Source organism: Mytilus trossulus, chromosome 10 (genome assembly GCF_036588685.1).
Source record: "Mytilus trossulus isolate FHL-02 chromosome 10, PNRI_Mtr1.1.1.hap1, whole genome shotgun sequence".
In the NCBI taxonomy this organism is placed as follows: domain Eukaryota; kingdom Metazoa; phylum Mollusca; class Bivalvia; order Mytilida; family Mytilidae; genus Mytilus; species Mytilus trossulus.
The window spans coordinates 37,795,713-37,821,290 of record NC_086382.1 but is presented as its reverse complement, the minus strand read 5'-3'; the positions used below and the strand labels follow the sequence as shown (position 1 = coordinate 37,821,290).

The 25,578-nt window shown below is 30.9% G+C and overlaps 1 protein-coding gene across 3 annotated transcripts; it reads left to right on the top strand.

The window, feature by feature from the left end:
- Positions 1 to 24: 24 nt before the first annotated feature.
- On the top strand, positions 25 to 24,494 carry LOC134687310 (TPR repeat-containing protein DDB_G0287407-like). 3 transcript variants are annotated; one of them, XM_063547491.1, is made up of 18 exons: positions 25 to 119; positions 7,938 to 7,992; positions 8,518 to 8,709; positions 9,525 to 9,709; positions 10,493 to 10,603; positions 11,098 to 11,215; positions 11,530 to 11,625; positions 13,247 to 13,361; positions 13,991 to 14,134; positions 15,239 to 15,357; positions 15,788 to 15,893; positions 17,589 to 17,728; positions 18,559 to 18,765; positions 19,148 to 19,360; positions 20,454 to 20,645; positions 21,282 to 21,424; positions 22,094 to 22,166; positions 23,178 to 24,494. In XM_063547491.1, the coding sequence occupies exons 2-18, from the start codon at positions 7,948 to 7,950 to the stop codon at positions 23,520 to 23,522; spliced, it is 2,544 nt and encodes an 847-aa protein (XP_063403561.1). In that variant the 5' UTR covers positions 25 to 119; positions 7,938 to 7,947; the 3' UTR covers positions 23,523 to 24,494. The 3 variants fall into 3 exon arrangements, with proteins under 3 accessions (XP_063403561.1, XP_063403562.1, XP_063403560.1); XM_063547492.1 differs by having other exon boundaries at positions 36 to 129; XM_063547490.1 differs by having other exon boundaries at positions 40 to 152.
- Positions 24,495 to 25,578: the final 1,084 nt, after the last annotated feature.

Sequence of the window (25,578 nt, the reverse complement as noted above, 5' to 3'; positions counted from 1 at the left end):
CTAAAATTATAATTTTAGCGGATTCTAAAAAAAACGTTTGAAAGATCCCGTCGTATTCGTAAACAAATAACAAAGATGCACCATGTGGGGCGTAAAAGAAGATGATTCTGAGACCACAGGTGACTTTTAGTGCGTGTATCTAATTTCTAGTGGTACTTATCTATATCTATTTGTCTCAGGTTTAAAGTCAGATCTCACAAGTAGTAAGCAAATTAAGCTTTCAAAATGATTTATAAGAGTGCAAAACTTTGTTGCTTACATGTATTTTCACAGTTGTCATTAAACAAATCATTGGCGGATCAAGCCATTTGAAAGGGGGGGTCCCAACCCAAGACAAAGGGGGGATTCCAACTAAATGTCCCCATTCAAATGCTTTGATCGTCTAAAAAAAGGGGGGTACCAACCCCCTGGAACCCTCTCCCTGGATCCGCCACTGCAAATCATGACTTGTGTAACTTTTGTTGAATGTGAGCATTATTTTAATAATGAAACTCATCAACTGTAATGTGACGCATATTTTTCTGATGAGCTGCAAACTAATTATGTGGCTTGAGTTCCAATACTGACACATTAAATGATGTTAACCCAGTGTACGCTATCCTACATAAATGGTTACTTTTCCACAAGTTAGATACAACAAGAACTATCTTTAAAAAAGATATCCGACGTATTTAAATTTGAGTATATGTTTAAACCTAACATTTCGATAACCTTCAGAAGCACAATGACTTTATGATGCAATATTATTTTAATAAAATCTCCATTTGAACGTATAACTACAAGAAATTCTTTACTAAGTCTGTTTATATTTATTAAGGCAATAATATATAAGAATATTGTGATGACACCTAAAAAAATTATTTGTAAAAAAATCAAGTGCAAATAACAAGAAACAAATATGCATTTACCACTGTTTACATTAAACTTAATTCATGGTTAACAAAGCTAGAAACTATTGGTAGTATAAGTAGTATCTTTCTGTTTACATTCACCAAAACCCCGCGGAAATCTCACATGCGTAGGTGTGTTCTAAAAGTCATGGAAAATAATATAATTCTCCCCGAACGGCTGTCATGGATGCTGCTGATTGGAGCAACAATTATTTTAATAAAAATATAAATCTTTGTAACATCTAGTTAAAATATTTATAGTTTTTCACTTGCTTTCCATCACGATATAATTTTCGAGACGTTTTTTCAAACATAACCAAATCACCCAGCATGACAGCATTTTGTCCAATCACAGAAAGGATTTTTGAGCATGCATATTTTGTTGCCATTTAGAGTTAAGCGTCCTTAAGTTCAAAGTGCACAAACCAAAACTATATCGACTACGTCGGAAAAAAGAAGATGGTGTATGATTGCCAATGAGATATCTCTTGGCCCATATCTCTTCACAAGAGCATAAACATAAAAGATTTATTTAAAGTCAGGTATACATAAAACAATACAGCATAAGCTCTGTATCTAAATTTATCAGACCAAATGACACAGAAATTAACAATTTTAGGTCAATGTATGACATTCAACAATAATCAAACCAGACCCTTAGAGCATAGTCAGCTCAAAGGCCCAGAAATGAGTAATGTAAAACATTTAAAAAGAGAAAACTAATGGCTGTATTTATGTACAAAAAAAGGTTAAAAAACAAATATGTAACACAGGGTGACAGCAATTAATCAGTCAAATGAAAACATCTGAATTACAGCCTACTGAAATTTTCATTGTACTAATGAACTCAAAATCGTTAATTTTTTTTGTCACTTTTTAGCTCACCTGGCCCAAAGGGCCAAGTGAGATTTTCCCATCACTTAGCGTCCGTCATAGTCTGTCGTCGTCCGTCGTTGTTAACTTTTACAAAAATCTTCTCCTCTGAAACTACTGGGTCAAATTAAACCAAATTTGGTGACAATCATCATTGGGGTATCTAGTTTAAAAACTGTGTGGCAAACCAAACAAGATGGCCGCCATAGCTAAAAATAGAACATAGGGGTAAAATGCAGTTTTTGGCTTATAACTCAAAAACCAAAGCATTTAGAGCAAATCTGAGATGTGGTAAAATTGTTTATCAGGTGAAGATCTATGTGCCCTGGAATTTTCAGATGAATCGGACAACCCGTTGTTGGGTTGCTGCCCCTGAATTGGTAATTTTAAGGAAATTTTGCTGTTTTTGGTTATTATCTTGAATATTATTATAAATATAGAGATAAACTGTAAACAGCAATAATGTTCAACAAAGTAAGATCTACAAATAAGTCAACATGACCTAAATGGTCAGTTGACCCCTTTAGGAGTTATTGCCCTTTATTGTCAATTTTTAACCATACCCTGCTTTCATGATATTCATGTATTCATGAATAAAGTAGAATATTCATGAATATTCATGAATATTCCACTTCCATTCATGGTTACTATTCCAGTGTCAAAATTATTCATGAATATGAAAAATGAATTAAGTGGAATATACATGAATTCTTAATAACTGTTTGGAGACAACAAATAAATGTTCTTAAAATGCTAGTCACTTACTATATCATAGTATAATCAAGTTTCCTTCATTCAAAATTGTTTTTTGTGGTAATAAAACCCTTTTTGTCAATATGAATAAACATGAATAAGAATGAATGTTTGGACTTTTTTTGCATACATTTCATGAATAAGAATGAATAATGAGGAATAAATTTTGGACTTAGAATATTTTTCCATTGTGTGACAAACATGAATAAGCATGAATAAAGCTGCATGATAATGACTCAGAATTATTTGTGGCAAACGGCATAAAAATTGATAATGAAATTTGTTCTAGGACTTTTGTATGTATATTTTTACTTGATTGTTGATGCTGAATAACATACATGTACATGTATGTATTCCACAGTTAAATGAAAAAAATATATGATAATTTTAATAGATACATTGTAGCTCATGTAGGTGATATTAATAACATCTTAATACAAAACATGTAAGGTATTTTAAATTTAATTTTATTAATTACCATGATCATAAAATAAACATTGTAAGTTTTCTTTTTTTTTTCACATGAATTATTATACCCCTGCGAGATGAAATTCATGAACTGATGAACCACCATGAACTGTTCATGAATGTTCATGAACAATGCATGACTGTTCACATCTTCGCTAGCCAAGGGTTACGATCCACTCCCGCTCTCTTCACCCTTGGCGGATTGAGCCAACATTTGTGATAACAATGTTGCGCCATCTATCGGAAGATAAAAACCACGCCAATTCCGAATACATTAGTCTTGACCAATGGTAGCACTTGAACTCTTCAGCTTGGAGGTAAAAACACGGTAGCGTCTAGATGCTACACACTTGGTAAAGCCGGAAATGAAAGCATACGTCAACATTCATGCATTTGTGCATGTAACATACACAGGAACTTCCATTTGTTGATTAAAAACATTCAAGTTTTCACTAAATATAGTCGTATGTTTAGGGATGTAAAGGCTTGTTGCACAAAAAACACGTGGCAATTGTTTACAAACACTTTCTACATTTACACGTGATCATGTTACAGGCGCATTTTGATTGGATGCAGCGAGTTTTGACTGCAACCAATAAAAATCCTTACCTTGTGTCTCCGAAATTTTATCTCAATCCGCCAAGGGTGAAGAGAGCGGGAGTGGATCGTAACCCTTGGCTAGCGAAGATGGACTGTTCATAATGAGTTCATTAAGTTTCGTTCATGAATTTAGTTCATGAATAGTTCATAAAATGCAGTTCATGAATATTTTCTGAACTTTAATGAACTGTAAGTCAGTTCATAATGTTCATAAATTGTTCATAACACATGTTCATGAACATTTTATGAACTTTTAATGAATAAATGAATACATAAAGTTTATAAAAAAAATTATAAATTTGACATCCATTACATTGTTTCATGACATCACAATTAAAGTGCTTTTAGCATGACCTCCAGTTTATTCATTTACAGATCTTGAGATCATTTTGAGACAAAATTCAGTTGAATAGCAAAAGTGTAAATACATGTATGAGGGGGAGGACAGGGGTAAGGGAGACAGGGAGGAAGGGTGTAGGAGAAAGGAGAAAGGGGGTAGGAGAAAGGAGAGGAAGGCTGGGAGAAAGAGAAAAAGTTTGGAGAAAAAAATAAAATATGAAAAAATAAAATATCTCTCTTTTTTGTGGTAAATTAAAGAAAATAAAATAATCATTAAAAAAAAATCATTTAACAACAGAAATTAGCTCAGCACCTTTTTCTTTTTTTCATACTACGCCAGAAGAGTGTTACATTTTTAGAGTCATACAAAATTTGGGACTAACTTTGAAGTTTTGTAACTAACTTTGAGCTGGAGATGTTTCTCATGTTTCGTTCTTAGGGAGCTACCATTTGATTTTTATGGGGGGGCTAGGATGAAAAATTTTGTCCTGCATTTTTTTTTAGCTGTAATCTCTGTCCTGCCTTTTTATTTTTCACTCTGTTCGGTCCTGCCTTTTTTTTTTAGTTAAAATATCCTGTCTTTTTTTTACCTAAATTGTCGTCCTGATTTTTTTTTTTGCAAGTGTCTCATCCTGCCTTTTTTTTTTACTCAAAACTCCTGTCCTGCCTATTTTTTTCAAATTTCATCCTAGCCCCCCCCCCCCCCCCCCCCCCCCCCCATAAAAATCAAATGGTAGCTCCCTTACAATCATGACAAATTTGGTAAACTTAATTTCTTTCTTCTAAAGATGTAATTTCTGATTGTCTCTCAAAGTTCAAACATGTGCCTTTCTTAACCATCATACAGCACATAGAGGAACTTGGAAAAAAAGCACAGATTAATGACAATTCATTCTTTCCCAAACATTGCAGACTGGTGTCAATAATTATCATTATTAATGAATTACGTTTACCTATTGTAAAACGCTTCAATGACTTTGACAAAAGATTACAATGTAGACAAATGATTACAAGTGACTGGGAATAGAAAAACGTCATAATGACGTCAGCAAAATGATGTTTTTGACGCTTACAATACAAATGAAGATGTTTGATGAGGAGTGAAGTAATATAGCTGTCAAAACAAAGCAGATTTGTTATCAGATAAGTAAATTATATATATTTTGATTATATTTTTTTGCTGAATAACTATATTTTGAAGCATTTTATAATAATTATTGATTAATTAAAATAAATATAAAACACCAGAAAGTAGCCTTTACATTTTACAGTGTTAGTTTAATGATTTCCATTCAGGAATAACTGATAGATTTGTACAATATATTGTATTTCAAGGTAAAAATAATTCATGCTTCAGCCACTCTTATGATTGTGTGTGGGTAAATTAAAAGGGGAAAAAGGGGGGTAGGTACATTATTTGAAATGTCATGAAAAGGCTGAAGTGATATTCATGTTATTAATCTTGCTCTATTGATATTTTAATAAAAACAACATTTATTAAATTAAATTATTACATTGTATTATACCTGTTAGAAACTGTTTAATCTTGAGTGTTTATTTATAAAAACAAATATCAAGGACTTTTGATTCTTTGTGGAGTGATTTTTGATTTTGCAGGGGGAAACTCAGATGCATTTATTGATTAAAAGATCTGTTCAACTGTGAAGAATTTCAAGCAGAACAACTGCACCAAGATGTTATTTAGCATTTCTAGTTGGAAGTCCTGATACAGCAATTTTAATTACAGACAGGAAGAGAAGTTTACTTATGATAATAACACAAAAAATGAAAATTCAAAAAAATCCTTTTAAATTATTTCATGAACTTTAGATGAACAGTTCATGAACTACAAGTGGACAAACAATGTTCATGAATTAAATTACTAATGAACAGTTCATAAACACAGTAGTTCATGTGTTCATGAATGATTCATGGACTGGTATGGTTCATGAACAAATTCATGAATCATTCATAAAAAATTCATGAACTATACATGAACAGGACATGAACTACAAATGGACAAGCGTGTTCATGAACTATAAAATCATGAACAATTCATGAATAATAAAAGTTCAAGAACTATTTTTGTTCATGAACTTTAATGAACTAAAGAGTTCATGAACTCTTTCTGTTCATGAATAGTTCATTATTCACTGGTTAATGAACGTGCTTGTCCATTTGTAGTTCATGTCTAGTTCATTAACTGTTCATGAATCTTTTATGAACAATTCATGAAATATGTTCATGAATCATTCATGAATCATCCATGAACATTCATCAACTATTCATAATCATTTCGCAGGGTTGAGCATAGTATGAAAGGAAGAAAAGCCAATGCAAAGCACGAAGTCAAGCCAGCATAAGATAGGCCTACATGTACATAAGAACTTTTGACAATGACAATTTTAGAACAATGACCAGAGAATCGAGAAAAAGATATTATTGCAAAATTACTAAACTGCTAAATGTTCAAAAAGCTATCAGACTAAAAAAAATATCTGCAAATAAGTAAAAATTATGTATGATTATCACTTTGCTCCATTAGATTTGTCTGTCTTCAGTTTAAAAATAGATCTGAAAACACATAGATTAAGGAAGGGTTTGGATTAAATCCTAGATCAAATAGTGTACAATTTTGCTAGATCTTAATGAAAGTGATTGTAAATTCATATTTCACAGCTACATTTGTATCATGATTAAATGATTAAAAAATATTTTAAACTTAAATGTCTGTATTTGCTTTTGGTTTTCAAAAAACCTCTCAAGGACACTTATTTCAATATTCATGGTTAATCTAGAATATTCAACCATTCAACATTCATGGTTATTCTAGATTATTCAACCATTCAAATGACAATATTCATGGTTATTCTAGAATATTCAACCATTCAATATTCATGGTTATTCTAGAATATTCAACCATTCAATATTCATGAAATATTCACATTCAAGGTTATTCTAGAGTATGTATTTAGCATTCAATATTGGGATGGATATATATTCTATCATTCATGGTGATTCTAGAATATTCTATCATGCATTATTCAAAGACATCCTATTTCATTTTCATGAATATTCTATAGATAATTATTCATGTTAATTCTTGGTTATTCAGTTCATACAATATTCATGTATATTCAAGCTTATTCAGTTCAAACAATATTCATGTATATTCAAGGTGCCATTTAACATTCATGAATATTCATGAATATTCATGAACTGTTACCTTGAATATTCATGAACATTCATGAATATTATTCATGAATATTCATGAATTGTTCATGAATATTCATGAATAATTCAAGGTCAGGAAAGCAGGGTAAATTTTCGTAAATCTTAATAATCTTTTACAAAAATCATCTCCTCTGAAACTACTAGGCCAAGTTCATTGTAGATAAAGATTATTGTAAGCAGCAAGAATGTTCAGAAAAGTAAGATGTACAAACACATCACCATCACCAAAACACAATTTTGTCATGAATCCATCTGCATCCTTTGTTTAATATTCACATAGACCAAGGTGAGCAACACAGGCTCTTTAGAGCCTCTAGTTTTAATTCCCACATTTGCGCAGAACTCAAAAATCTACAGTCTTTGTCCCCTTTCACAGGTACACGCAATACCTGCCTCATATTAAAGTCTAATAGGATTGTAAATATTTACCACCTTGCTGTTTCTTTACTTGACTGTTTCACTACCAGTTTCAAGTCAGTTAAACATATTGGTTTGATAAAAAATATTGCAATTTGATCAACTGCTGAAGGTGGAGATAAATACTGACAAGTCACAGTAACTGCTCTCAAACACTGCTCATGGCAAATATAATATAAATGGTTTTCTGTAAAATTTCACAGCAAGCAAAACCTAGTGTTACATTTTGTATCTACATGTAATTAGCATGGAAATTGTTATAACAGTGATTAAGGGGATGAGTGCTTACAGATGCAGTTGAAAATAAATTAAACTGCTGTTGATATCATTTATGTGCATGTATGTATCTTCATTTTTTTGCAGGATTGACAAGATGTACATGAAATACAGAGACAGACTTGAGAAAGAAAATAAAGAGGTTTGACCTGTTTATTATTAAAATCAAATGTGTCTGTTAATTGTTATTCATGAATCTACATTATTTTGAGGTTCAACAGTGGACATTTTTTTTATATTGTACGTACTTCTGTTTTTAACAATCTCAATTATCTAGAAAGTACATGTATTGTTTAAAGAAGAAGAATATTTTATTCAAATCATGGGCCTAGAATAACTATTATTTGGCCAACAGCATAATTTATATGTTTTAGACTAGAAAACAATGAAAGAGCAGGAAGAAATATTTAAAAAAAAGTTGAAATGATTTATGTCATAATTCTATTTGGATAGAATTCTCTTTAGGTGGAAGGTACATAAACTGTAATACAAAAAAAGTTAGCAACATCTAACAATTTAAAATTGTACTTTTGTCCTTGTATTCATATAAATTTGATGAGTAGAATTCTTTGGTAAACATGCTGCTATGATATTATGCATAAAGGCTCTTTCTGATTATGTTCACACCTTTTTACATTACATAGCATGTACATATGTGTGCTTTCAGAGTTTTGACGTCAGTATCCAAACTTCAGTGAAATCTTGTTGGAATGAAGTAGATAAACAGTGTCAAGAATACAAGCCATTTACCAGTACATCCACCAAACCCCAGGGAAAATCAGGATGGAAGATTGTAAGAGTGTTTGTCTCATCCACATTTACTGATTTCTTTAATGAACGAGAAATTCTGGTTAAAAAGGTAAATATTTTCTCAATAATTTTAATTGTTTTTGCTGTACCCTGCAATTTATTGGGATTGATTTTGATTGAATTTTGGTGTTTAAACGCCACTTTTAAGCACCACATTTAGGCCATTTCAAGGCAGCCAGTTTTTACTGGTGGAGAAAGTCAGAGTGCCAGGAGAAAACAACTGACCTTTGATAGGAAGACACTCTGTGAGTCAATTAAGATTGTGAGACATAGAGAAGCTAATATGGCTGTGTCTTCAAATAATTGTACATGTATAAAGCTTTATATTTCTGAAGGTAATAAATCTGGAAATAATTTATTGAAGTTTCTGGTGTGCCATTCATAAATGGCTCTTGACTCCATTTTCATTGTTGTGAAATTGATTTTTAAAGAGCCGTGGTGTAGTGGTTAGTGCATCAGACTACTAACACAAAGGTTCCTGGTTCGATTCCCGTTTGGGATGAAAATTTCAGAAACTCAATTTTCGGCTCTCCCTTGACACCATTTGCGAGTATGGTCTTGAGGAAACGATGATAGTCCGTCGGACGGGGACGATAAATGGCTGACCCGTGTTAAGAGAGAGCCATATCTCTTGCACGTTAAAGACACCCTTGTAGATTTCGAAAAAGAGTAGGCTAATGCCGCTACAAGGCAGCACTCGCACCCGCAAAGTGGAAAGGGATTAATATAAGTTGCAAAACTTGTTTCCCAATCCACTATAAATAAATATGTTTAAACTAAACTAAACTAATTGATTTTTAAACTTTGAAAATATATTACTTGTAATATAACTTTTGATCAGTGGTGGAAATAATTTTACTGTAGATTTTTCCAGAACTAAGAGAATGGTGCAAGTTGAGACATATACATCTGATAGAATGTGATTTACGATGGGGAGTTCCAAAAGAGGCCACAACACAACTTGTCATCGATACATGTTTAGAAGAGTTGAATCGATGTCATGAGGATACCAATGGACAGCCTTTCTTTTTAGGACTGATTGGTAAAAGGTGAAGGTTAAAGCAAAATTATAAATATGATGTCATGTAAAATTAAATTTCTAGTTTTTGAATACCCCCCCCCCCCCCCCTTCAAATGGCATATTTCAAAATATAAAAATTGCACATTTGAAAAATGTCAAAATGTAAATAGATGTCATCTAACCCTTGATGATTGATAAACTTACAGATGATACAATGTAACCTGTAAAAAATATTTGTGGATTGAGTAAAACTATGGTTTCATGGACACATGCGCTTCATAATAAATTGTGACACGATCAACTCTTTTACAGCCCTATAAAATAACAATAATGAGCATTCAATACTTAAATTTACATTTTCATGCTACAACCTTGTATTACAACTTAAGTGTTTCAAGCACATGCTGTTAGAAAAGTTTGAAAAAATTGGAAATAAAATCATATAGTGGAATTCCAATCAATTGTTCAGCCAATAAAAGTACAGATTGTTATGAAACATTATACTTATTTAGTCTCTTGTGGAGGATTGTCAATCTTCTTATTTTTTATTTATAATGTACTGTGAATTCACTTATTTTCGTGGGTATCAATTTTTGTGGATTGCTGAAAACTTGCATATTCGGGGAAATTTGATTTTGTGGTTTTGCCAATCTCTGTTTACAAAGCCTATTGAAAATATGCTATTCGTTGAACATTTGAATTTGTGATTTACCTGTACCCCTGAAACCATGGAAAATTGGTATCCAACGAATAATAATGAATCCACAGTAGTTATTATAAAATTAATTGTATATTTTCACCTCTGTTTTAGATATGGATGGATACCAGACAAAACAGACATTTCTGATGAATTAAACGAGAAATTTCAGTGGGTTGACAACACTTCCATAACATTCATGGAAATACTTCATGGGGCATTAAGGTAAGTACATCTCACATAAGATTTTACTCATATGAGAAAAAACTTGTCAAACCATATCAGTGAATAAATAGGGCTTGTCTGACTGTAAACATGAAACATTTTCTACATCTACATCTATATCGTTGAAATGCAATAGGTCTAAGACCCATCACGCTAGTATTAATTTGGTCATTCAATATGGTGCTCATCAAAAACGCATTTACATGTATTTTGTGCAGGTAGTTGCCCTTATGTTACAATCACTTTTAGTAACAAAAAAAACCTATAGTTTGCAAAATATTCATACCAGTAAAATAGTTCTTGGTTAGAATCCCCAGTGTAAAGTTTATGGGTTGAAATCTTAAAAATAACATCTGATTAAATTATTGACTTTTTCAGCTATTGTTAACCTTTAAGACAATGCCATGATCATCAATTAAATAGTATTTTGTGTTATGGTTTTGCTATATTTATTTGTTTATTTTTTGATTTATTAAACAATATTGCTATTTCAGATGCAAGAGTCCAAATGCTGCCTTTTTCTTCAGATCAGATGAAGTGATTGATTCTATCCCTGACATAGCTTTAAAACGATTTATAGATGAAGAAACCCTGAGCAAACAGCACCTTATTGTAAGCTTTGCAACATCTTGGAACTTTACCTCGGACATATATATATTTAAGTGTACAATGGTTGAACTGTTCGATTTACCTATCTGATAATAACTGAAATTTGATGTTTTTGATATTTAATATTTTCAAATATTTATATTGTTGACATTGTTTTAGAAAAAAGTTAAGGGGAAAACAATTTTAAAATGATATGACTAAGAGTAAGAGGAGATAACTTTGTTTTTTCTGTAAACTTATTTTTCAGTGCTTTAATGATATTTGGGTTTTTTTTATAACATAGATTTTGTTGACATTATAAAAAAAGATTTTTTTAGGCTCTGAAAAAACAATTAAAGAAGAGATTTCCAGATCAAGTTTATGATTATAATTGTAAAGTGGATGGTATGCAAGACACTGCAGGAAGAGAGAGGGTAGGTGCGGTGCTATACACTTAGAAATGATGACAAGGTTTTTATTAATGCTCATAATGTGGCAAGGCAAGTATCACAATAAAAAGAACATACATTCTGATACTTATAGTTATATAAATGTATAAAATTGAGAATGGAAATGGGGAATGTGTCAAGGAGACAACAACTCGATCATAGAACAGACAACAGCAGAATTTCACCAACAGGTCTTCAATGCAGCGAGAAATTCCTGCACCCAGAGGCATCCTTCAGCTGGTCCCTAAACAAATATATATACTAGTTCAGTGATAATGAACGCCATACTAAACTCCAAATTGTACACAAGAAACTAAAATTAAATACAAGATGTAATCAAAAATAATATAAATGAATGCACATTTTTGTCTTTTCCTCAAAAATGACATTTATAAAAGCACACAATTATTTCTGAATTTATTGTTATTGTAGTCCATAGCAAAAAAAAATGAAAAGAACACTATGTAATTTTTTTGTATTCAAAGTCCTTTTCTGTAATTATTGTCATCAAGAATACTCAAAGCCAAGTATTTGAAAGCCAAGGATGTTTAAGAACCTAAATATGTGAAGAATGACCAAATAATATAAAATTATTGGCTTTTCTATCAAAGGTCAACTTTGCTTGCAAAAAAAAAAAAAAAATTAATACAGATTTTATAAAATTTACACAAAGGGATTACCTTAAATATTAGTTACTATTTCTAAATATAACCAGGTAGATTTTTTATGCAGTGAATTGCATGTTAATATTATGAATTATCTCCCTTGACAACCTTCTGCATTATTATTACATAAAAAAAATGAGGCTTGTAACTTACTGGAGTATTTAAATTTTAAACTTCAGCTTAGATTTTACCAATCCATATGTTTACATTTTGTTTATTGGGCAATTAAAAGTTGTTTAGCAGAAATTCTAATCTTGTCATAAGGTTACAAGAGCGCAATTATTTGTTTACATTTTACCGGCAAGTTTTTTACCCCAAGATGGTACTCAGAATAGAATCCTATACGGCTTCTGATTGGTTGATAGAGGATTGGAATTACATTTAATCGAAAGCTTATCCAATTAGGTTTAAAAATTGCCGAAAATCATATTCACATTTTACGAAGTAAAGAAAATATCTTCAATTTCGGCACGTAGGAGCCATTAAAAATATGCCTTTTTCATTATTATAATAAAGCGAAAAAAGTAGACGATTTTTTTCAACTGCATTTTAAGTCAATTTGAGCCGCATGACCCTATATTTTTTTTGGTTGTAATGCAACACTGGCATTTGTAGTAACAGGAACTGCCACCGGTTTTTCCCTAGTTTGTGTAGTCTTCGAGAAAAAAATATGGAACACTAGTGGTACCCTATGGAAAATGCATTACGAATAATTGCGCTCTTGTAACCATAAGTGAACATCAAACAATATATTTGCATTGTGCCTTTAAGTAAAAATGGGTTCTAAACCAAGAGCTGCAAACCAGGGATTTTTCTTACACTTTTAATCATGCAATAGCATTAAAATGATTATATCCCTTCTGACTGTTTTAGCTAACACTTCTCTTTAGTAAGTTTGACCAAAACTCCGACATATAACAACTTTCTGCTATACTTTTTAGGTTAAGTTTTCTGAACTCGATAAATTTTCTGACCAAGTATTAGACTTCTTCAAGACAGCAATTACAAATATGTATGACAACAACAAAACCAGTGAATATGATGAAGAAGAAATTGGTTGGTATTGTTGATTTATAAAAAAATATATATATTGTTCCTACAAATATTACATGAAAAAAGAGATATACGTATGACGTCGATCTGTATCTCTTTATTCACTGTTTGTTTCACTGTTTGTAAAATGAATTATATTTATAATTTTGAATTGTATATTTCTGATTATTCTGCAATTGGCTTTGTGAGCTTGACAAAGTTCAAATACCCTGTGCACAAATACAAAGTTTAGAATGGTCATTAATATTGAAATCGGGACACTCTAGTATGAATTAATTGTTAATCAGGCTTCACAGGAGATGTGGGATCATATTTCTTGTCCATGGTCTATATTACCTTTGACTAAAAAAATGTCAGAAAATATAAAACCGTGACATGGAATAGGAGTTAATATCCCCTGTTAAGATCTAGAATGAAATATTTAATTGTTCATTGTTCATTGGTTTCCTTCCCTTATTTTATCTTGGCTCATCTTTTTTGTTATTTTACTCACTACTGTTTACTTTCCATGCTAGTAGTCAAGGTCGTTAAAAAAAACCTTGTTGTCCTCACTTTCATTTCTACACCTCTTTATTTATGTTTGATCATGACAGATACAAGAAATATGCTGAAACAATTTTAGTCTTTTGTAGAGGAAGAGAATCAGAAATTTTACATAGAAAATAAATCTGAATTAGTAGTTGGACAAGATAACTTACTGAAGACCTTGACATCATACTTGAAGGGGGAGCCACTTTCAGATATACTGGAATCGGAGGACAGCAAAAGTTTTGTTAGTAAGTAATATTTATCATACCTTTTAGATTTAAACAAATATAGAGTTTTTTTTTACGGTTACAACTAATTAATTTTATCCACAACTCAGAATAAGTGTTGAAAGCAGGTGGTAAAGAGAAATTTTTTATGCAACATATTTACAGTAAGTACGCCCCTGATTTAGGGAACAAGGGCATTAAGCGTTACCCTTGACCTTCCTTCCTTCTGTCCATACTGTTTTGGTAAAAAAATTAGCACTTTAACTTCAGTTTCCCTCATCCAAATTTTAGGAAACAAGTACACATGCTAAGAATCAAAACACACAGACAGAGTTAAATTTTAGCAGTATGTTGTTAACCGTGCTAGAGTTGTGCCCCTTTATAATTTTGAAAATTGCAAAACTTTTAGTTGCTGTACCCTTTTTTAAATTTGTCTCAGACAGAGTTAGAATTTGGGCATTGAGTCATTTACTGTTTTAGAGTTATGCTCCTGTTATAAAAAAGAAGATGTGGTATGATTGCCAATATAACAACTATCCACAAAAGACCAAAATGACACAGACAACTATAGGTCACCATGTTAGCATGGAAAATAGAAAAAGATGGATCAGGATCATTCCTAACCTCAGGCATATCTTTCTTTTCTTTCTTTTATGTTTTTGTGCTTGAAGCTTATTATTTTTTTATTTTTTTTCTAAAGTGGCTATTTAATTTCCCACACAGCTGCACTTATCCCCCTTAAACAACTTTCTTAGAAAAAAAATCATACTCTTTTTACCCACATTTACAACGACCTTCTTGAAAAGAATCACATATTATTTTTGTGTAACACATTATTTTCGGAGATGAATCTGTACTTTTATATTACTGAATAGACCAAAAATTAAAAAAAAACTTTAAATATTGCTGTTTACTTTCAAATATCAATTCCATATTGAGCGGTTTGGCAACTTGCTTTAAAAGCTTTAAGTCAACTCTATTTCCAAAGTTCAAAAGTTTAAATTGACTTTACCTAAAAAAAGAACTATCTGCTTGGAAACATAGTAAAAAAATATTTAATTAATCTAAAACATAAATCTTGTATAGTTGTTTTACTTTAATACATACGTAATTTAATCTTCCTAGGAGATCCAAAATTTTGGGGAGAAACTGTGCCAGAGGATAACAAATTAATGTGTATAAAAGGTCATCCGGGATATGGGAAGTCCACACTCTTATCCAAGGTCGTAAATGATTTCCTCAAGGTCAGTTTAGATATATATTGTGTCATTGAATATTATATGAGTATAGAAAATGAAGTGAAGCAGACAAATTTCTTGCAAACATATGAACTCATGCAGCAATTTGTTTGAAAATTTAAATTTTGAAATTTAGGTTTAAAAAAGAGATAAGGTAATTATAATCTGGAGAATATAATTTTGCCATTTTGATTATGAATTATAATAAAAGTATTCAGTATATATCCTCAACTATATGTTATAAACCAGAGGATTTAACACTGGATTTTTCAAAACTTTAGATGGTTTGCAGACATTGATAAAACTGATTTTATGAATAGGAGAGATTATGGTGAAATGTAACATTCAGGAGAGTTTTTCTCAAATTTAGTTTTAAGAATTTGTAAACATATTGATATTGCTTTAAATTATTTCTTTTCTTGTTTTTTTATTAAAGGATGGTTATGTAGTATTTTACCATTTTGTTGGATGTTCAGCTTCAAGCAAAAATACAGAGACTTTGTGTAAGAGACTAGTCAGAGCACTGGAAAAGAAAGTTCTTAGTAAGATTTGTTTATCTATTTAGCTTTTTAGCAACTAAGTAGAGTCTGGCAGTTGTCTGGTAATTATATTCATCCATTAACTTAACTTATTAAGGTGGTTCCTAACACTACAGGGGGATAAATCTGTAAAATCAGCTAAACATTTTAATTACGTTGTTTTGTTATGGGAATATCATTAAAAAGGTTGGTTCAAATTTTTTGAAATCTTTATATTTTTGTCAAAGGGTCAAAGTAAATACTTTGTCAAAATTTTATGAAAATTAAATGAGCCAAATTAATTTTAGTGAAGGTGTTGGATACCACCTTAACTTAACTAATTCACTTAAAAATTTGTCTAAAGTTAATGGGTTTTTTTATAGCTCAATGGATAGTTTTCATTATAAAACTTATGTACATATACTTTTTTCTGAAGAAAATTCTTTAATTTATTCATATTTAGAAGTTTACTTCCAGGAAGCAATTCCCCCGACATATTTTCCGTATGCAAAGTGACCTCAGTGTGACTCATCTCGTTAAATTCTGGTGGTCGCAATACGCATGGATGTCCTTAAAATAAAATATTATCTGAATGAACATGTTAAACATGTGCTCAATTTCCATGCTTTTTGTTGATTGTTTACAACAGGTGACAATGGTTAAACTTCAGCTTCAAAACGTGAACTTTAATTACCTGCCATATTTTCACAACAGCTCTGACCAATTGAAAAAAAATTGACGATTATACGAAATTTATGCAAAAAAATGATAAATTCGTGCACAGAAGACTAAGTTTATAATGTTCAAGAATTGGAAGAACATTATTTTTCACTGGTCACTCGTTTCTTATGACTTTAAACATGTGATATGGCAAATATGAACTGGAAAACAAATGAACAATACTATTGGTAAAATTTCATAACTTTCAGTATACGTTTTAGAAAATCAAGACTGATAAAATTTAAGACAATTTTTCTCATACAAAGCACTATTTCAAATATGCTAGATCAATTCATTTGGAATTTGTAGAAAAAGTTTTATCAGTTTTCAAAATTTTGTTATTTGTCATTCCTGAGTTATGAGACTTTTAACAGTCAAATGTAAAGCATTGGAACAGATTAAAAAAATAAACCACCACCTAGAACATGTATTTTCTTCCAAGACCCCTACCTAGAGAAAAATATAATTTATATATGTTTAAGGTGGTACCTAACACTACAGGGAGATAACTCTGTGAAATCAGCTAAACGTTTAAATTATGTTGTGTTGTTAAGGGAAAATTTAGCTTCTCAATGATCAAAATAAATGTTTGTTAAACTGCTATGTAACCAGTGTAATTTTTCTGACAATACGATTGGTTCAAAATTTTTGAAATTTTTATATTTTTGTTAAAGGGTGAAAGTAAATACTTTGTCAAAATTTTATACAAATTAAAGGAGCCGAATTAATTTTAGTGAAGGTGTTGCGTACCACCTTAAGGATATTCATTTGTATGTTTTTTCTGCAGAGCTTTTTAACTGAGATATGAACTATTATGCCTTCTTCAATATTTTCTATTTTATTTTTCAAACAAATTCAATATGCATATGATGGTTGTATCTATTCACACTTTATAGAATAGGAAGACTTAAGTTGTGTTGCCATGATCTGAGTATTATGTTAACGTTTGCAGTTGTATTGACCTACTTGCCATAAAAAAAAATCTTCACTTTTTAACAGAAAAAGATGAAAACACAAATCATGCTATAGACAGTGAAGAAGGTTCTATACAAAGTTCAATGGAAAGGCTGAAAGGTCTTCTGCCAGTTTTGAGAGAACAACAAGCAAAGCTTTGTATTGTTATAGATGCTGTTAATGAGGTAAGCATTTAACTGTACAGATTGTTCCAGAACCGGAAGATTTTTTTGGATAATAAGGACATACTATATGTAGATGTGAAATTGGACAGGAAATTATAATTTAAATTTTTTTCTTAGAGTTATTTATTTTATCCCAGTGGCAGATCTAGGAGGGATGGGGTTCCAGGGCTGGCAACCCCCCTTTTCAACATGGCTGTATCTGCCCCTGTGTCCAGTGACAATGTTGTGGAGTGGGGTATGTGAGGGCGCTCACTAAGGTTCTTTAATTTCTGATGAGTTTGGTAATCCGACTTCTGTAACCATGTACAGAAAACTAAAACTGTATAAGTCTTTCATATCTACAATTTAAGAGCAAATTTCCTTCAGATGTCTCTTTTCTAAATGATATATATGTTTCTATCTGCTAACAAAGATTGCTGATATTATGATAAAAAAAACCTGATAATATATATAAGTGAAATTAAATTCATACTATTAAAACAGTACAGTGTAATAGAATATACATTAAGAATGATATTCTGTGTCTATAAATAATAAATAAATATTGCTGTATTTGAATATAAATAAAAAAACAGTTATTAACAATCACTGCTAGGGATTTAAAAATTGTGCAGCGCATTACGGGTAATGTTTAATGCATGCGTGGTTCATGCATGTGTTGACTCATTTATTTTCTTCTAATAAAATTGAGAATAGAAATGGGGAATTTGTCAAAGAGACAACAACCCCATCATAGAACAGACAACAACAGAAGGTCACCAATAGGTCTTCAATGCAGCAAAATTCCTACATCTACTAGGTATACTATAAAAGTTTATAATTTATTTAAGCTTCCAGATTGTAACACTTATAACCACCTGTCATGGCTGCCACCAAGATTCCCAGGTAATATTAAATGCATCATTAGCTCTGCAGATACCCATCCACCTACTATTGCAAGGTTGACTGAACACAGTTGTTATGTTTGTGAAGTTGGACCAATCAACAAAGAGGCTGCAGAGGTTATAGTCTCAAAAACTTTGAAGAAATTTAACAAGGTATGCAATATGAAGTAATGCAAGTAAAACAAAAACATATGTACTTTTAAAGACTTGTTGAGAAGGAATTAAAACTTTTCCCCAGAATCATTACCTGTTTATTTGGGTATTTAAATTTTTGCAACATGAATTATCCCATTGAATAAATGAAATAGCTTTATGTTTGTATAATGGAGTTCATTTCAAAGGGAACCTTTAGATATTGATTCATGAAAAACTAATTACTTATTTGTTTGGTTGTACAAAAAATGAACACCCATTGATGAAAATACATTTTGACATTGCAATTGACAGCTCTTCATCTACAGTAATATTATTCCATTATTGTACAATTAATAAAATTATCAGCTTTTAATGATTTGACTTTTTTTTAACTTTAAAGCAACTGGATAAAGACCAGCTATCTTTTATTGTAACAAGACCATGTGCTACAAACCCTTTATGGCTCACCATGCTATTAGAGGAACTTAGAATGTTTGGAGATTTCAGGACATTAGACAGCAAGATAGAAAAAGTATCTGATTCTGTAGACAGTCTGCTAACAGACATTGTAAATAGAATCATTTCAGAGGATGAAACAGGCCTAGTGAAAAAGGTATTTATAGTAAAAAGTAAAAACACAAAAAAATACTGAACTCCAGGAAATTTCAAAAAGGAAAGTCCAAAATCAAAAAGTGGCAAAAAAAGTGGCAAAATGAAAAGTCCAAACACATCAAAGGAATGGATAACAACTGTCATATTTCTGACTTGGTACAGACATTTTCTTATGTAGAAAATGGTGGATTGAACCTGGTTTTATAGCTAGCTAAACCTCTCACTTGTATGACAGTCACATCAAATTTCATTACATTGTCAACGATGCGTGAACAAAACAAACATACTCAATAAGTAAAAATGTCAAAAATAGGGGTACAACAGTCAACATTGTGTTATCATCTTAACCACTATAAAAACAACAAATGTAACGAAGAAGCACAAAAAGGCATACATCAAATTTAACATCCTCATTTTGCTTATCTTATACGATTTTATTTATCTATGTAAAATCTACCCGTACAGGATTTCTATCTCTCTCTCTCTCTATCTCCGGTGTTCAAACTACTTTACTCTTAATCTTATATTTGTATATTTAAAAAAAAAATTGCTTCCTAATAGAAAGATTAGATAATATCTATAGATTTACATATGATATATTTGTTAAATTGGAAGTTATAAATAATAAAATTTTTTTAAAAAAATACGATGCTTGAGCAAACAGTTTTACAAGCAAAGCAATCAAACCAACCAAACCTTTAAGCTACATGCATTTGGAAAATAGCTGTAAAATCTGACCTGATTACTATTGAAATTGATGTTTGTTGAAGGTTGTGCAGTGATCTGTGATAGTTTAAATCTATGTATTCTGGGCTATTTTTAAAAGTTGGTTTTATTGACAATATGACATCTCCTTATTTTCAATTGTTTAAGTCTTTATAGATTGAATCAGTTATGTTTTTTAGCATACTTTTCACAAATCTGGGCCAATCCCCCAGCTTAAAACGAATCTTATTCACAATTCCCATTTCATTTATATATATTCACACTAATAAAACTAAATGAAAATCATATTTTAAATTTTTTGTGTAAGTCATATAGTTAATGCCCCTTTAATGCTATATTGATCAGAATTAATTGAAATCCAATTTCAGAGTCTTTGTTTACTGGCCTGTGCAATTGAAAGCATACAGTTACATGACCTGTCTTATATGTTGGGAGATATCAGCAACAAGGAACCAGTAGCACCATTGTACTGGTCCCAAACAAGGAGAGTTTTGAGTCCATACATTAAAGAAATAGGAGTCCAGTCCAATATATCATTTTATCATATGGAAATTAGACGGGTAAGTTCTAAACATAAGAAGAAAAAAAAAGTTATGTATAACTGGTTATTTGGAAATTTTATTTATTACTTAAATCAAAAGGTAGCTATCTTACAATTCATTGTGTTAATGACATTGATTAATCCAATCAACAAGGTTAACCTCATAAAGTAAATTGATCATGTGGTGTTAACAATCTGGTTTGAAGTGATCAAACACCTGGAATTTTATACACCACAGAAGAGATTTTACAAGTCCTTTATCTGAAAATTTTAGCACTGCAGACAAAAATTGTAGCACCATGGTTATGCCAATAGAACCATACTAAAAAATTATACATCACAGGATCGTTGTCCTTTAAAGGCCTAGGAGAAAACTAGGCTATTTATGCATGTGCATTTATGCTCTTGTTTTAAGAAATTATTTCAATGAACCTCATATTTTTTGTACACAGGTCATGGTTCTTGTTATATATTGGTTTTCAGGATCAAGTCCCACATTTCAGCTAGCTTGAACTAATTTGTTACACCTTTTTAGTTGTTTTTAAAAGCAATCTAAAATTTAGAAAATGTTAATATTTCCTGTGACTAGATAGATTAAAAAAAATATTTACTTTCGTGTTATATCAGTTTGAATGATGTAACTGTTTCTTTTTAGATTGTCATCCAGCTGTTAATCACCAATCACGGAAGAGAATGGTACAGATTGTTAGCCTTGTATTATACAAAATGGTGTCCTGATGAAAGGTCAAGGTCATTGTTTGCACCAACATACTGTTTGAATGCCAATCTAAAAGCAGAGTAAGTAACATTGGTACTATAAAAAGATTATGGTTTCAATATATTGTCCAATGGGTAATATTCTGAAAAATCTTTATTTGAAACTTCGGGATGCTCTTAGGGGAAATTAAAAAGAGGATTTAAAATTGATACTATAAGTTGGAAGAACATTAGTTATAAGGAAAAAAAGAAGCTAAAAATATTGATATGTTATGGAGCTCCATTTGAAGATACATGTAATTGATTTTAAAAAAAATGGCAGGAAAGTATTACTCATGTACCTTTACCTTATATTTGCATTGGTATTATTTGGATCTGAAATCGAAAGAAAAGAAATCTATAATTTTGGTGAATTTTGATAAATGACCTTTGGTAAATATGGGTGAGGAAATTCTCACTACATTGAAGACCCATTGGTGGCCTTGGCTGTTGTCTGCTCTATTGTCGGGTTGTTGTCGCTTTGACACATTCCCCATTTCCTTTCTCATTTTATTTCAAGTGCTGTTGAAGTCTAGAATGAATAAAAAGATGGGTGTTCTGTGGCAAAATATTTTACCATGTATTGAAGGGGGAAAAAGGGGATTCTGAACTTCAGACACATCTGAAACCTCAGCAAACAACTCTGGGGCTAGGTTATAGGGTTGATCCTGACAGTACATGATCATATATTTATTTAATTTATTAAATCAGATTGCTAGAATTTTATGACAAAGATCCAGCAGCTGAACTTATACAAGATTGGTTTAGAAGTCAACATTTCAAGGTGAGAATTGTTTTAATATTTAATGCATATAAAGTATATAAGTGTGAATATAAAACAGAAGATGTGGTATGATTGCAAATTGAGACAGCTGTCCACAAGAGACCAAAATGACACAGACATTAACAACTATAGGTCACTCTACCGCCTTCAACAACGAGCAAAGCCAATACCGCATAGTCAGCTATAAAAGGCCCAGATATAACAATGTAAAACAATTCAAACGAGCAAACTAACAGTCTTATTTATATAAAAAATGAACAAAAAACAAATATGTAACACATAAAACAAACAACAAAAAAATGAGTATAAATTGTAATCCTATAACCATTTCTAGGTTCTTTGACTACTGTTTTCTGTGTTTAATAGAAACTTATTTCAAAAATAACATTATTAGATCAATTTATTACCTTTTAATGAAAGTGGTATGTGAACACGTTATCGCTATAATTTTTGATTGCCAATCTGCCTAAGAATTGGGCAGTGGTGAAAACATGACAAAACAAAAACCTGTTTAACTTTACACTACTTAAAGTTCAGAATATAATAGTGTGAGAATATATCATTCATTTCCTTTTCTTGTATTATAAGATATGATTTGGTTGAAAGTACAAGAAATTAACAATTAAGGGGAGATAATTTGCTATATTCTAACCAAAAGATATCTAGATATGTTTAGAATAGTCAGACACACTGAAACGAAAGACCTACCATTTATGTCTCAGGTTGGGGGAAATTTAGAAAAGGATGGTTAGGTCAGCAGGTCTTTTATTGCCATGTTTTGGAAATTCTTCTAAATTTTGTATGCATTAATATTGGGATTGTTGAACAAAAGAGAAAAAAGTCAAAATTAATTATAGCGTAAGAAATTGCTGTATACAAATGATGCTGTCAAAATTTCAAATTTTTCTTTTTTTTCCCATACCTATCCTGTATTTATTTTTTCACCAATGACAACCTTATAAATTTGCTGAATATATATACATTATACAATATTTGTTTGTACCATTTCAGAATTTGAGATGTCAATCACAAGCAAGTGTCACGCCACAATTATTTCCTGTTGTTATTTGTCAGTTCTGTTCAACGAAAACATGTCGAAAGAAGTTCAGGAGACAGTATAAAGACTGTTGTGTTGTATGTAAAAGTTCTTTGACGTTTAAGAATGCTGTGGCAAATTTGTGCAATTTTCATGCTTTTGGTCACAGTGACAAAATTGGGAAGTGTTTATATTGTAACATGATAGTACCTAAAGAAAATAAGAATGTGAAAAATATGATGGGAAACGTAGGCAAATTATGTATGAGTTGTAGCTTTGGACATGATCAAAAAAAGTGTGCTATGGTGTCTATTAAGTGATTTATGATTGATTGAATTATAAGTTTGGACCTGTTCACAAAAGGTGTGCTATGGTGTCTATTAAGTGATTTTAAGATTGAACGAGTAATAGTTTTGGATCTGTTCACAAAAGGTGTGCTTATCCTATGGTGTCATTTAACTGATTTTATGATTTATGAATAATAAGCATTACTCTCTTTGCTAGATATTCATGGAATTTTATGAAATTGCATTATAAGGAAAAATCATTGATGTCTCTTTTTCACTAAGGGATAAGTCTTGATAGCCATTTGAACCTTTGGCTGTTGAATTGTAGGTCTTTAAATGGTCACTTAAATGTAAATTGTTCATTCAATATAATTACATGTAATTTGTAAATGAGCCTCCTGGTTGGTTTTTTGATTATGTGATTACATGGTCAATTTTATAGTGATTATATCATTAGCAGACCAAATGTTTCATGATTATTTGATAATATAAGACTATTTTGGAATATTTGATTATCTTAAAAAAATAGTTATGATGATGTGATTTTTTGATTACTTGGAGACCCCAATGTAATTAGAAACTTTTATTGTTTTCTATTTATACTTATATTGTAAATATATTTCTGTTAGCCAATCTATTATTTGCTTATATATATTGTATCTCCTGTATCACAGAGTCCTGTGTATGAGTTTTGAAAATGAGTTCTAAGTTTCTGTTTTATTGCTTTTATGAAATTTACTTTGAATGACACAAACTTTCAATCTCCGGAGCAGAGGTCATATTGGTTCCATACATGCTCCTCAATACTGCACTCAATATGAATTTTTAATGTCAAAGTAGAGATTTCTCCCATTTTCACGGTCCACTGAACATAGAAAATGATAGTGTGGATTAGGCATCCATGTACTGGGGACACATTCTTGTTTCGTTATGCATTTGGGGTCTGTATTATTCAATATGAATCTGCAAGGAATAAAATAATATTTATTTTCAAATGAGGTAAATTTTGTCAACTCAAACAGTAAATAAACCAAAAATTATCAATAGTCAACAAGTGTGCTGTGAAAATGATCAGTGTTGTTGAAAATGAGCAGATGAGTATCGATATTTATTAAAGAGCAATCATTATTGAATTGATCCAAGCATTTCACATTCCAGTAAAAAGCATTTAATTCATTTATAGTTTGGTGCCATATTAAGGTCCTATATTCTGTATGGGATTATAAACCATATAAAAGTCACTGTGATAATTGACATGTTATTGTTTTTATAAGCAATATTTGATATCATATTTTCTTTGTTACTTCTTTTGTTTATTACAAGTACTTTTGTTGTTATATTAGTAGTTATCTATTTACTCTCTTTAATATATATATATGATATTTTTATTGTACTTTATACATCTTTACAACTTTTTTAATTTAATAAAAATTATAGCCAAAAAAAGTGTTTACGTTTTAAAATCCAAACAATTATATAGATATAATATGGCATTTTATACAATGCAAGAGAGGGCCATCTGTTTGGCTGTATGCGAAATATAAACATTTAGACGTTACGCACAGTATTGGTGCTACGTTTTTAACGTCAGAAAACGTTCATCGATGGAACGTTGAGAGAACGTTTTTAAAGCCTGTGTTAACGTTTGCATCTTAATCTTAGCATCCCGCTTTTTGTTCTCTTCTTCTTTTTTCCTTTCTTTCTTTATTTAATCTTATTCTTTCAGTAGTGGTTAAATTTGTTTTGGCCGGCAAGAACGTAGTTTATGCACAAAAAATTAAAATGACAAAATAAACGTTACGTTGAAAATCACAGAAAAACGTTACAAGATTGCACGGTAACAAATCAGACTAGACATTTCGATTTTCTTATTATTTTTTTGTCTTTCATTATTTATTCAAAATTCCTTTTATATGAGTAAGACTTTCAAAAACACATTATGAAAACAATACATAAATTAAAGAATAAGATACACAATTGATTTATATTTGCGTTCGAATGTACAACATCTTTACGAAAACGTACATAATTTGTGCATTTAGCACACGGTAACAAAATGGACTAGACAAGCAAAAAGTTAAAATTCGAT

Excerpts from the sequence above, each read along its gene's own strand:
- LOC134687310 (XM_063547491.1), top strand. The coding sequence starts at position 7,948 with ATGTACATGAAATACAGAGACAGACTTGAGAAAGAAAATAAAGAG. Across the intron at positions 8,710-9,524 it reads GAGAAATTCTGGTTAAAAAG|ATTTTTCCAGAACTAAGAGA; the intron begins GTAAATATTTTC and ends ATTTTACTGTAG. Across the intron at positions 22,167-23,177 it reads TTAGAAGTCAACATTTCAAG|AATTTGAGATGTCAATCACA; the intron begins GTGAGAATTGTT and ends GTACCATTTCAG.